Below are 13,680 nucleotides of genomic sequence, written 5' to 3' on the forward strand. Positions count from 1 at the left end.
ATGGCCAAACAAAGGGACAGAAAGAACCTGGGTCCTTGGTTACAATTTGGGCTATGGAACCAAAGTTGGGACTGCCTGCTTCTGACTTGTTAAGTAAACAATACATAGACTTGTGGTTTAAGCCACTGTTGGTCAATTTTTCTGGCCCCAAACATTTAGACTAATATACTCATAATTTTGCCACCCAGAGATAACGATTCCTAAATTCTTAATGCCTATCTTCTTAGGTTTTTCGGCAGAGATATTTGTGGATGGCAAACACATACACTTGGATGGGAACATACATATATAACTTAAGATGAATAAATTTAATTATTACAAAATAGAACATGAAGACAGAAAAAATGGTCCATTTTCTGAAGCAGCTGCAAGGTTCAACATGGTGTGACCTGGATATTTACAACAGATTAGCACATATGTCCTTCAGACATATATGATTATGGGGTGAACACTATTATCTCACAAATAGCAAGAAGCAAGGCAACACAAACCTAATGCTTCTATCGCAATAGCTTTGAAAGTCATTAGAGTGGTTTTAGGAGAAGAGACTTGTCTTGCAAATTTCATCTGGCTTAGGATAACGTTCATGCTTGTCTGCTGGACCTATACTAACTGATAATAGGAAAGGTTGCTTAGAGAAGACAAGGAGAAAGTTAAAAATTAGCTGAAAGTCCACGAAGAAAATTTGCCACCTGCAGATAATGGAGGACTGACTACATACCTAGGTGACTTTAACACATAATACCAATGAATTCACAGTTTTCTCTCCTGGGATAAAAAAACAACTTGTTGGCAAGAACTATACATATTTATTAAAATGTTTTTTGCTTGACTGTTAAAAGTAATAAATGATGACAATAAATGTTCTAGAAGATGTAGGGAAAAACATAAAGAAAAATATTCTTTTATATGATGCTATGGCATTTCATATGGAGAGATATACTATATCACAACCTTTATTATTACATTGACTGCCCAATTCTATAACCTGCTCTTTTCACTAAGCGACTAAGCATTTCTCATGTTATAAACTTTCTTTTTTTAACTGAATTTTATAATTTTATTTATTTTTTTATACAGCAAGTTCTTATTAGTTATCCATTTTATACATATTAGTGTATATATGTCAATCCCAATCTCCCAATTCATCCCACCACCACCACCACTTTAGCCCCTTGGTGTCCATACGTTTGTTCTCTACATCTGTGTCTCTATTTCTGCCCTGCAAACCAGTTCATCTGTACCATTTTTCTAGGTTCCACATGTATGTGTTAATATATGATACCTTTCTCTTTCTGACTTACTTCACTCTGTCTGACAGTCTCTAGATCCATCCACATCTCTACAAATGACCCAAATTGGTTCCTTTTTATGGCTGAGTAATATTCCATTGTATATATGTACCACATCTTTATCCATTCGTCTATCAATGGGCATTGAGGTTGCTTCCATGACCTGGCTATTGTAAATAGTGCTGCAAAGAACACTGGAGTGCATGTGTCTTTTTGAATTATGGTTTTCTCTGGGTATATTGCCCAACAGTGGGATTGCTGGATCATATGGTAATTCTATTTTTAGTTTTTTAAGGAACCTCCATACTGTTCTCCATAGTGTATCAATTTATATTCCCACCAACAGTGGGAATATATGTAACATGTAACAGTGCAAGAGGGTTCCCTCTTCTCCACACCCTCTCCAGCATTTGTTGTTCGCAGATTTTCTGATGATGCCCATTCTAACTGGTGTGAGGTGATACCTCATTGTAGTTTTGATTTGCACTTCTCTAATAATTAGCGATGTTGAGCAGCTTTTCATGTGCTTCTTGACCATCTGTATGTCTTCTTTGGAGAAATGTCTATTTAGGTCTTCTGCCCATTTTTGGATTGGGTTGTTTGTTTTTTAATATTGACCTGCATGAGCTGTTTATGTATTTTGGAGATTAATCCTTTGTCCATTAGTTCATTTGCAAATATCTTCTCCCATTCTGAGGTCTGTCTTTTCGTCTTGCTTGTAGTTTCCTTTGCTTTGCAAAACCTTTTAAATTTCGTTAGGTCCCACTTGTTCACTTTTCTTTTTATTTCCATTACTCTAGGAGGTGGATCAAAAAAGACCTTGCTGTGATTTATGTCAAAGAGTGTTCTTCCTATGTTTTCCTCTAAGAGTTATATAGTGTCTGCTCTTACATTTAGGTCTCTAATCCACTTTGAGTTTATTTTTGTGTATGGTGCTAGGGAGTGTTCTAATTTCATTCTTTTACATGTAGCTGTCCAGTTTTCCCAGCACCATTTATTGAGGAGACTGTCTTTTCTCCATTGTATATCCTTGCTTCCTGTGTCATAGATTAGTTGGCCATAGGTGTGTGGGTTTATCTCTGGGCTTTCTATCCTGTCCCATGGATCTATATTTCTGTTTTTGTGCCAGTACCATATTGTCTTGATTTCTGTAGCTTTGTAGTATAGTCTGAAGTCAGGGAGTCTGATTCCTCCAGCTTCCTTTTTCTCCCTCAAGATTGCTTTGGCGATTTGGGACCTTTTGTGTCTCCATACAAACTTTAAGATCTTTTGTTATAGTTCTGTAAAAAATGCCATTGGTAACTTGATAGGGATTGCATTGAATCTGTAGATTGCTTTGGGTAGTATAGTCATCTTCACAATATTGATTCTTCCAGTCCAAGAATATGGTATATCTCTCCATCTGTTAGTATCATTTTTAATTTCTTTCATCAGTGTCTTATAGTTTTTTTCATACAGGTCTTTTGTTTCCCTAGGTAGGTTTATTCCTAGGTGTTTTATTCTTTTTGTTGCAATGGTAAATGGGAGCGTTTCCCTAATTTCTCTTTCAGATTTTTCATCATTAGTGTAGAGGAATACAAGAGATTTCTGTGCATTAATTTTGTATCCTGCTACTTTACCAAATTCATTGATTAGCTCTAGTAGTTTTCTGGTGGCATCTTTAGGATTCTCTATGTATAGTATCATATCATCTCAAATAGTGACAGTTTTACTTCTACTTTTCCAATCTGTATTATTTTTCTTTCTTTTTCTTCTCTGATTGCCGTGGCTAGGACTTCCAAAACTATGTTGAGTAATAGTGGCAAGAGTGGACATCCTTGTCTTGCTCCTGATCTTAGAGGAAATACTTTCAGTTTTTCACCATTGAGAATGATGTTTGCTGTGGGTTTGTCATATATGGCCTTTATTATGTTGAGGTAGGTTCCCTCTATGCCCACTTTCTGGAGAGTTTTTATCATAAATGGGTGTTGAATTTTGTCAAAAGCTTTTTCTGAATCTATTGAGATGATCATATGGCTTTTCTTCTTCAGTTTGTTAATATGGTGTATCACATTGATTGATTTGCGTATGTTGAAGAATCCTTGCATTCCTGGGATAAATCCCACTGGATCGTGGTGTATGATCCTTTTAATGTGTTGTTGGATTCTGTTTGCTAGTATTTTGTTGAGGATTTTTGCATCTATATTCATTAGTGATATTGGTCTGTAATTTTCTTTTTTTTTGAAGTATCTTTGTCTGGTTTTGGTATCAGGGTGATGGTGGCCTCACAGAATGAGTTTGGGAGTGTTCCTTCCTCTGCCAATTTTTTGGCAGAGTTTGAGAAGGATGGGTGTTAGCTCTTCTCTAAATGTTTGATAGAATTCACCTGTGAAGCCATCCGGTCCTGGACTTTTGTTTGTTGGAAGACTTTTAATCACAGTTTCAATTTCATTACTTGTGATTGGTCTGTTCATGTTTTCTATTTCTTCCTGGTTCAGTCTTGGAAGGTTATACCTTTCTAAGAATTTGTCCATTTCTTCCAGGTTGTCCATTTTATTGGCACAGAGTTGCTTGTAGTAGTCTCTTAGTCTCTTAGAAATACAAATGCTTTGTATTTCTGCAGTGTCTGTTGTAACTTCTCCGTTTTCATTTCTAATTTTACTGATTTGAGTCCTCTCCCTCTTTTTCTTGATGAGTCTGGCTAATGGTTTATCAATTTTATCTTCTCAAAGAACCAGCCTTTAGTTTTATTGATCTTTGCTAATGTTTTCTTTGTTTCTATTTATTTCTGCTCTGATCTTTATGATTTCTTTCCTTCTACTAACTTTGGGTTTTGTTTGTTCTTCTTTCTCTAATTGCTTTAGGTGTAAGGTTAGATTGTTTGAGATTTTTCTTGTTTCTTGAGGTAGGCTTGTATGGCTATAAACTTCCCTCTTGAAACTGCTTTTGCTGCATCCCATAGGTTTTGGATCGTCGTGTTTACATTGTAATTTGTCTCTAGGTATTTTTTGATTTCCTCTTTGATTTCTTCAGTGATCTCTTGGTTATTTAGTAATGTATTGTTTAGCCTCCATGTGTTTGTGTTCTTTACATTTCTTTCCCTGTAATTGACTTCTAATCTCATAGCGTTGTGGTCAGAAAAGATGCTTGATGTGATTTCAATTTTCTTAAATTTCCTGAGGCTTGATTTGTGACCCAAGATGTGATCTATCCAGGAGAAAGTTCCGTGAGCACTTGAGAAGAATGTGTAACCTGCTGTTTTTGGATGAGATGTCCTATAAATATCAATTAAATCTATCTGGTCTATTGTGTCATTTAAACCTTCTATTTCCTTATTAATTTTCTGTTTGGATGATCTGTCTATTGGTGTGAGGTGTTAAAAGTCCCCCACTATTATTGTGTTACTGTTGATTTCCTCTTTTATAGCTATTAGCCGTTGCCTTATGTATTGAGGTGATCCTAGGTTGGGTGCATATATAATTGTTATATCTTCTTCTTGGATTGATCCCTTGATCATCATGTACGTTTCTTATCTCCACTTCATTTAGTTGCTTTTCTGTGGTTTTATCTTGTTCCTTCATCTGGTACATAGCCCTCTGCCTTTTCATCATGTCTATCTTTCTGTGAATGTGGCTTTTGTTCCACAGGCTGCAGGGTTGTAGTTCTTGCTTCTGCTGTCTGCCCCCTGGTGGATGAGGCTATCCAAGAGGCTTGTGCAAGTTTCCTGATGGGAGGGACTGGTGGTGGGGAGAGCTGGCTGTTATCCCTGTTGGTTGTTTGGCCTGAGGCGACCCAACACTGGAGCCTACCAGGGCTCTTTGGTGGGGCTGGTAGTGGACTCTGGGATGGCTCATGCCAAGGATTACTTCCCAGATCTTCTGCTGCCAGTGTCCTTGTCCTCACGGTGAGACACAGCCACCTCCTGCCTCTGCAGGAGACCCTCCAACACCAGCAGGTAGGTCGGTCTGGTTCAGTCTCCTATGGGGTCACCGCTCCTTCCCCTGGGTCCCGATGCGCACATTACTTTGTGTGTGCCCTCCAAGAGTGGAGTCTCTGTTTCCCCCAGTTCTGTCGAAGTCCTGCAATGAAATCCCGCTCGCCTTCAAAGTCTGATTCTCTAGGAATTCCTCCTCCTGCTGCCAGACCCCCAGGTTGGGAAGCCTGACGTGGCGCTCAGAACCTTCACTCCAGTGGGTGGACTTCTGTGGTGTAAGTGTTCTCCAGTTTGTGAGGCACGCACCCAGCAGTTATGGGATTTGATTTTATTGTGATAGCGCCCCTTCTACTGTCTCGTTGTGGCTTCTCCTTTGTCTTTGGATGTGGGGTATCTTTTTTGGTGAGTTCCAGTGTCTTCCTGTCGATGACTGTTTAGCAGTTAGTTGTGATTCCGGTGCTCTCGCAAGAGGGAGTGAGAGCATGTCCTTCTACTCCGCCACCTTGAACCAATCTGGGTCACACAGTTCTTGACCCTGTGTGAGGCTGCTTTGGCAGTGGCTCTTTCTCTGAACTCCCTCAGCACCCAGACCCCCGGTAAGGATGCATGACGTACTTCTACTAGCTGCAGTTGTATGATCTGCCCTTCTGGGAAAGGTTACACACAGATCTTAGTGTGATTTACTTAGAGATAATAGGTGTGAATCAAAGTCCGCTCATTTTATTTGCTTCCGCCAAACAAGACAGGAAAAAACGAATCGTGTGGTTAGTGCTAAGAGACCTTTTTAGACCCCCAGCAGAGATTTGACTAAGGGTCTTCCAGAATAATGTACATACCTGTTTTTCTTCATGATATGCTCAAAGGGCCTCAGAAAATCTTTCTGGAAACGGAAGTTGGCTAATTCTCCCTTCTCAAGAAACTTCATGGAGAGCTGCCTTAACGAGTCAACAGCAAAGATAGCCACATCCTCATTGGGGTTACAGCCAACCTGAGCAGGAACACGAGGTGAGGTGAAATAGGCACAGTGGAACAACTGTGGATATGGGGTTCTGAACCTCAAACATGGACAGCCTGCCTTCAAAACAAATGCTCTGGGAAAACACACCTCAGGAGGAAGAAAAGGTATTTCTTGGCATGAGCTGGACAGTTTTAAGGTTAATGATGAAACACATTTAATTAAACATGCTTTCAAAATATGCTCACTTTGTGTCTCTGTGTCACATTTTGATAATTCTTGCGATATTTCAAACTTTTTCATTATTATTATATCTGCTATGGTGATCTGTGATCAGTGTTCTTTGATGTTACTATTTGCAAAAAGATTACAACCTACTGAAAGCTCAGGTGATGGTTCACGTTTTTTAGCAATAAACTATTTTAAAATTAAGGTATGTATATCTTTTTTTGGTTGTTGCACACTTAATAGACTACAGTATGGTGTAAACATAACTTTTTTATGCACTGGGAAACCAAAAAAATTGTGAGACTTGCTTTACTGCAATATTTGCTTTATTGCTTTGGTCTGGAACTGAACCCGCCATATCTCTGAGGTCGGCCTGTATACTGAATGGATAAAAAATAATTAGCTTTGGGGAGGGTCTGGTTGAGGGGTGCTGATGGCCAAAGGTGTTTTTAGCTGTAATTTTTTTTAAGTGTTCGTGTAATGTCAATGTAATTAGAGACTAATAAGAATATTATTCCCTGGCTCAAAATCCCTGGCTGCTTCAGGAATACACACCACGCTTACTATGCAGCTTTGTACACCCCAGGACATATTTGTGCCCTAGTTTAGAAGAAGAGAAACATGTGACCGTCCCAATGACTGTCCTAGAATCCTGAGAGCTCTACTCGGCCATTTACTTCTTCAAATCCACAGGATTTTCATGTGCTCTGGCTCCCAGGGGGAAGCAGAACATCCTCCTGATGTGGTGGAAAGAATGATGAGTCCCAGAGTGAGCAACTGAGTTTTCCACAACTTTGTGCTTAACAGCACTGATGAGATGGAGTGGACCTCATTTGTAATGAGGTTGACAACCACGACGTGTCTAATTACTACCCGCCAGCCTAGATCCGAAGCTTGTCATAGGCTTGGACAAGAACACAAGGTGCAGTCATGGTAATGGTTCACATTTTTTCTCTCAAACAAGTTCATATCAGTGATGTCCACTAAGAATCTATTTATCCACAATAGTGGGAAAGATGGTTGCTGAGCTGACTGCTTACTTTAGACGACAGTGTTACCACTCACTCAACAAACAGTTGCTCTGGGGCATCTGCAGGCTCTCATGGCCACCTCCTCACTGAGGGTTCAGAAAGGTCACCTCCGGAGAGGCCTGACACACTGCACTGCCTGACCCTTTACCATCAGTTATTTCATCATAAGATCCAAGTGAGCTCCAGGAGGGCAGGGACCTCATCTGTCTACTACCTGGTACAAGGCACTCGGACAGTTTGTTAAACAGATGGTGTGCTGAGAGGTACCTTACTTAGAGCTGATAAGAAAGCAAAGTAAACAAAAAACTCTGATTAGCTGATGGACCAAGTTAGAAGCAAGACTACATGTGACAATGCCTCATTTCAGTGGGGTTCCCCAGCTGCCCAGAAAAGCCAACACTACCCAACTCTTCCCAGTTCACATTTAGTGACATCACACTGCTAACCTTCCATCGATCATGGGGTGGTGTTCCCACCACAGAAATCAGCAGACGCTACAAATCATTTACCAGCACTCTACTGCTTGTTCTATATCCCAACGACAGATTACTTCTTCTTATGGTTTTCTCCTCTTCAATGTAGAGAGGGCAATTCTCTTTTGGAGAAACTGTCTTTTATTAACACTATTTTTAAGCATCTCTATTACAACTCTTTATCTCCAGGCCTGAGAAAATTTTTTTGAAATCATGAAATGTGTTTTGGTAGCAAACAGTGTTGTTAAGCTGTTAGTTTTCCCCTAAAAAGCAAATGACATTACAGATACAGACATTCATATACATAAAATATATTCTGATTTCATTTGTTCAATTTACACGTGCATGTGCCTATGTGTATATAACGAAACCTCGAGCGGAGAAAAATCTGGTTTTCTCGCCATAGTTTTCAGTTTTAGAACACAGAAGTCTCTGGCTTGTTTCTGATTTAAATAAATGTTAGTTTCCTCAACAAAGGTTTTAGAAGAGTGGTGGCAAAGGAAGCCAGAATACAAGAAGTGGTGACATTTAGAGTGAAACTATTGATATAAAGAACATAACTTAATCTTTGGTCATTCAGAAGGTGTTCAGGATTTCACAATGCTTTCAAACACCAATGTCTGTCCAGTGACTATAATGATTTTTGTGGTGTGAGCCTACCTCCTAAATATGGGATATTAAAGTATTTTAGATACAAATGGATTTTTAATTCATTCTCCATGAGCTCTATCAATATGTAGGTATGCTACGAGCCGTTCTCCACTCCACAGGGAATGCGAATTATACGCACCTACACACTCAATCATTTCTGTTTTGAAGTTAGTTGCCTGCCTTTTATTTGGACATTGATGGAGTGGGGTTTTTGAATTTGAAGAGTTACCTTATTGAAGTGATCTCCAATCACATGCCATATTCGGGACCACTGTAGTCGGATCCGATTCATGTTGTAGTAAGATATCTCCACAATCTTCTGCAAGCTGAACATGCGGGGGTGATGGGGGGAAGCCAGCTCATCCATGGACACGGCACACAGCCAGCGGACAAAGTCAACTACAGGCCAGACCCAACAACACACGCGAGGCATCGTTAGTAATGGCCAGACAGTTATGATAGGAGGCTTCTGTAGTTGTCACAGGTGAGTCAAATACATACCTATTGCATTTCCATCCAGTCTGGTAGAGCCAGTAAAAATTCTAGGAAGAAAATTCCAGACATAATAAAATAAAAATTAGACTTGGAAGCTGCAGCTTCAATTTCAAACACTCAGGAAAGACAGAAAGGAAACATTTCAGGTGTGGCACTTCCACTAACATAAACAATGAGGCATCAGAGGAACAGAACTGGTCAGTGAGCTGAGCTGAGAGCTGAAATGCTTATACTGATAGGAAGAGAAGGTGACACAACAAAAGGATGGGGGAGAGTCAAGATATGATAGCATGGAATGTCACGACAGTGGGAATGGCAGACTGAGGACCTTTAAAAAGCTGCTCATCCGTAAGAGCAACCAAAAAAACTGGCAAAAATTTAACAAAATCAACTTTTTCAGACCTGAACTCTGGAAACTACCAAAGGCTTGTAAAAATGTTCCTTCAAGAAAAATGGCTGAATCTTTAGACAGCATAGAATTGGATCATGTTTGTTTTAATTCATCCTGCCAATCTCACTTTAGAGTCAAAGACACAAATAGGTTGAAAGTAAAAGTATGAAAGAAGACACAGCATGCAAACAATAACCAAAAGAGAACAAGAGTAGCTGCACTGATATCAGACGATGTAGACTTAAGACTAAAATCAGTAGTAAAGACAAAGAACATTTTATAATGATAAAAAGTTTAATCTGTCAAGAAAACCTAACTATTATAAACATATATGCATCTAACAACAGAGCCCCAAAATCATGAGGCAAAAAACACAGAATTAAACAGGAGAAATAGACAATTCAACAATGTCCAGAATCGGCAAACCTACACAAGCAGAAAGTATATCAAGTATATCAGTGGTTACAGGAACGGCGGGAGAGGAAATGGGGAGCGACTGTGATAAATGCAGGGCTTCGTTATGGGGGTGATGAAAATGCTCTGAAATTAGGTAGTGGTAATGGTTGCACAACTCTGAATATACTAAAAACCACTGAATTGTACATTTTAAAAAGAGTAAATCTTACGATGTACAAATTGTATCTCAACTTAAAACAATTTAACAGCACACAAAAAGGTGCTGGGCAAGTTACTATTTGCACTATCTGGCTAAGGCAGAAAAACAGGAAAGAAATGTGCGGTTAATGGCACAACAAACATTTTGTTGTATTAGCCTAAACCTAAGGGGAAAAGTAGGGAAAACTCATCAAAAGTACATTACAGACAATATCCCTGTTGGAGAGAAGCAGAAAAGCAACAAGAGCAAGGTGATCAAAATATGCTGATGAAGAGTTTAAAATACTAGGAAAACTGTTCTGAGAGCAATATAAATTATGTCATAAATTCTATACTGCTATCATTTCAGAATTATCTATATTTAATGTACATGATTAATCAATGGTAATTTTCAGAGGTTTGTTGATTTTAAGAAAATTCCTATTTTAAGCCCTCATATAGAATGAATATCTTCAAATGGGAATACCTGTATTTCTCCTGGATGTTTAGGTCAAGTTTTAAGTGAACAGAAATAGTGGGAAGGTTTTGAGGAAAAAGAAATGGAAATGTCAACTTGGCCAACTCTCACTCATGGGTAGGCTTTAAATCCGAAACTCTTCTTGAAATTTTTTAAAAAGTAATTTCTACACTAAGGAAACAAGGTGATTTAAAACACTAGCACAAGGAAAAACTCTTGTTTTTGACATAATTTGGTCACAGTTATAATTTTAAAAAAGGTTATGATACAACTCAAGATCAAAATCCAAACGAATGTGAAGGTAATCAGTAGTTGTGGATCATGTGTGCCACTTTTAATCTCTCCTAGTTTGAGTAATCTAGAACTGACAATACTTACAACAGTCAAACAAATTAGTGGTCATTCATACCCAGTAAATATACAGAAGATGCCAAGCCACTGGGTAGTCCAGCTTCACTGGAGAAGAAAATCATTACCTGTCTACAGCTACGACCACACTCTGTGAGCTGGTCTCACCGACCGATTCCTGGAAGCTGGCCATCTGTCTTTTGTCCACTCCACCACTCACCAAATTACCTGAAACACAATGCACAAAATCAACGGTGTTTCCAAAACAGTGAAGTATTTAGAACAAAGAATCCTGTGATATCCAATGTGCACAGACAAGGAACATAAGTGAGAATGGTTTGCAGGCAAAACAAACAAACAACCCCCCAATGATGACAGAATAAAATTAAACTCAGGTTATGGCATCTGGCATTCAGAATACATTCTTATTAGAGGCTCCCTGGCTTGTACCATTCATCTCCCTTTCTTAAGCGTCTTTTACATTTTTATAATATTAAATGTCTCTTTTTATGAAAACAAATTCAAATTGATCAGTACTAACTCAGAGCTCCTAGAACATGTAATGGTTTCCACATGCAGAAGGTCTGGAGAGCTCTCTAGGATTTCACTCCAGTCACCCTCATATACACCCCAAGGAGTAGGTGCTATTACCCCTCCCCCATTTTCAGAGTCTGTGCTTTTATACTGTACTACTGTATGTGGGACCTAGGAAGCTTGCTCTCCGCATCAAATGGCCTGGGTTTGAAACCTACCTCTGCCACTTCCTCATAATGTCACCTTGTTCAAGTCACTTCACCCTTTGTACCTCACTTGCCTCATTTACAAAATGGGGATGATAACAGCCCCAATTTCACTGAGTTGTTACAAGGTTTAAATGAATTAAAATATATAAACTGAGTGCTTAGAATGTGGCCTGGCACGTTTGTTTACCCTTTTTACTATTAGTATTGTTATATCACGGACAAGAGAGTCTCTCAGTTCAATGTATCGCCAGAAATAATTCTACTTTGATAAGAACATCAGTTAACAAAAGATGAACATGGAAGAGAGGTTGAATCTACCTTTGAAAATCTAGAGATACACACACCCACTCCTCGAATACCAGATGGCTTTCCCTCCAACATACTTATATGTATAGAAAGAAACGTAATGCACCCTGCTGATGCTGATAAAATAGGCATTTACTCGACAGTTTAATCACAATTTAGAGAGCTGAGGCAGCACTTCCGCTTCCATCAACAAACATACTGTCAGCTGGCACGTAAGGAAGAGACGATCTACGGGACAGTCCTGATGAGACAAGAAGGGTTTCGTGCCGGTTAACTGGTGAGTCCGTGACGGCTGGCCGGGGGGCCTGGTATCTTACCGAGGCCAAGGCCCATGAACTCTTCTCCCGACAACGTGTGGCCCTTCAGGCTCCCTTCTCTTTCACGCCCGGACCCAGACAGGTAGCGTGTCTTGACACCGGTTCCTATCAGCTGAGCGAGCTCCAGCTGGCTGATGCATTTCAAGATCTGATGAAAAGAAGGTGTGAAAAGATGAGTTCCCATTTCATTGGCTGTAAAGGGCACTATCATCTTAAATTAGCCATTAGAGAGTTCTCTGAAACAAGCAGCTTTTCAGGTGAGAATAAAATCTGAGGGTCTCAGACTGGCTTCCCTAGTTCCAGCTAGGCAACCCTCTGAGTGTGGGTCTGGAAGACACACTTCACTATTTTTTTTCTTATCTTTTTTTTTTTTTTTTTTTGCAGTATGCGGGCCTCTCACTGATGTGGCCTCTCCCGTTGCGGAGCACAGGCTCCGGACACGCAGGCCTAGCGGCCATGGCTCACGGGCCCAGCCGCTCCGCGGCATGTGGGATCTTCCCGGACCGGGGCACGAACTCGTGTCCCCTGCATCGGCAGGCAGACTCTCAGCTACTGTGCCACCAGGGAAGCCCTTTTTTTCTTTTGTTAACTATTAAAAAGGGAAAGAGAAAAAAAAAAAGGGAAAGAGAAAACGAGTAAAAGAAAAACTGGTACAGTAGAGTTATGCTACACAGATGTTTAGTTATGCAAATTTAATAAATGCTCAATAAAGAAAGAAAAAGCATTTGACTGGAGCAGGGGATTTCATCCACCATGCCACTCAGTAAGTGCACCATCTAGTCTGACTCAGCCACCCCCCATCTCCCTCCCACTCGACCCCTCAGATACACAACACACCAGCCTCCCCAGCCTCCCTGCTGCTCCTTTACCTCGACACGTCTGGCCCTACCCCAAAGCCTTTGCACTCTCTGTTCCTTATGCTTGAACGTGTTCCTTACACTCCTCCCCATGGCTCACCCTTTAGATTCCCAGCTCGGACATGTGTTCCTCAGACAGACCTCCCTCGACCGCCCTGAGATCACACACCCTCCCCTGGCCACGCATATTTTTTTTCCTTAGCACTTACTACTTTTTGGCATTATGCCAGATATTTGTTTGTTCTCTGTCTTAAGAGCCAACAGGGCATTAACTCTGTCTTGTTCACTGCTGAATCCCCAGCACTTAAAATAGTTGGTGATTATTATTTGGTTTATCAAATAGATGAGAATGTGCCCTGGAATGGTCTCCCAGCCCTAAGGGGTGGTGCAGGTGCTTGACAACGCGTCCCTGCGCACGGGCCGTCTCTCACCTGGAGCTTACCCGAAGAAACAGAGATTTGTTTCAACTTCTACTGGAGCAAAAACCAGCTACTTAAAACTTACTGAGGGACGACGGCACGTAGACCTCTAGGTAAACCCTTCCTAAGGAATTTCCATGGGGACTTCTGACTAAAGCTGAGTTTTGCTTTTCATGGTAACCTTACAAT

General features: G+C 40.2%; 1 protein-coding gene across 1 annotated transcript in view; it reads right to left on the reverse strand.

Annotated features, from left to right (window-relative positions):
* The window catches only part of ARFGEF2 (ARF guanine nucleotide exchange factor 2), a 98,177-nt gene that overhangs the window by 26,376 nt on the left and 58,121 nt on the right, over positions 1–13,680 (reverse strand). The window contains exons 22-26 of the mRNA XM_024750287.1: positions 12,216–12,363; positions 10,978–11,077; positions 9,045–9,085; positions 8,773–8,942; positions 6,042–6,193 (exon numbers count right to left, since the gene is read on the reverse strand). Of these exons, the coding sequence (XP_024606055.1) occupies positions 6,042–6,193; positions 8,773–8,942; positions 9,045–9,085; positions 10,978–11,077; positions 12,216–12,363 (611 nt within the window). The remainder of the gene's footprint in view (positions 1–6,041; positions 6,194–8,772; positions 8,943–9,044; positions 9,086–10,977; positions 11,078–12,215; positions 12,364–13,680) is intronic.

Source organism: Neophocaena asiaeorientalis, unplaced genomic scaffold, assembly GCF_003031525.2.
Source record: "Neophocaena asiaeorientalis asiaeorientalis breed wild unplaced genomic scaffold, Neophocaena_asiaeorientalis_V1.1 scaffold606, whole genome shotgun sequence".
NCBI classification, from domain to species: Eukaryota; Metazoa; Chordata; class Mammalia; order Artiodactyla; family Phocoenidae; genus Neophocaena; species Neophocaena asiaeorientalis.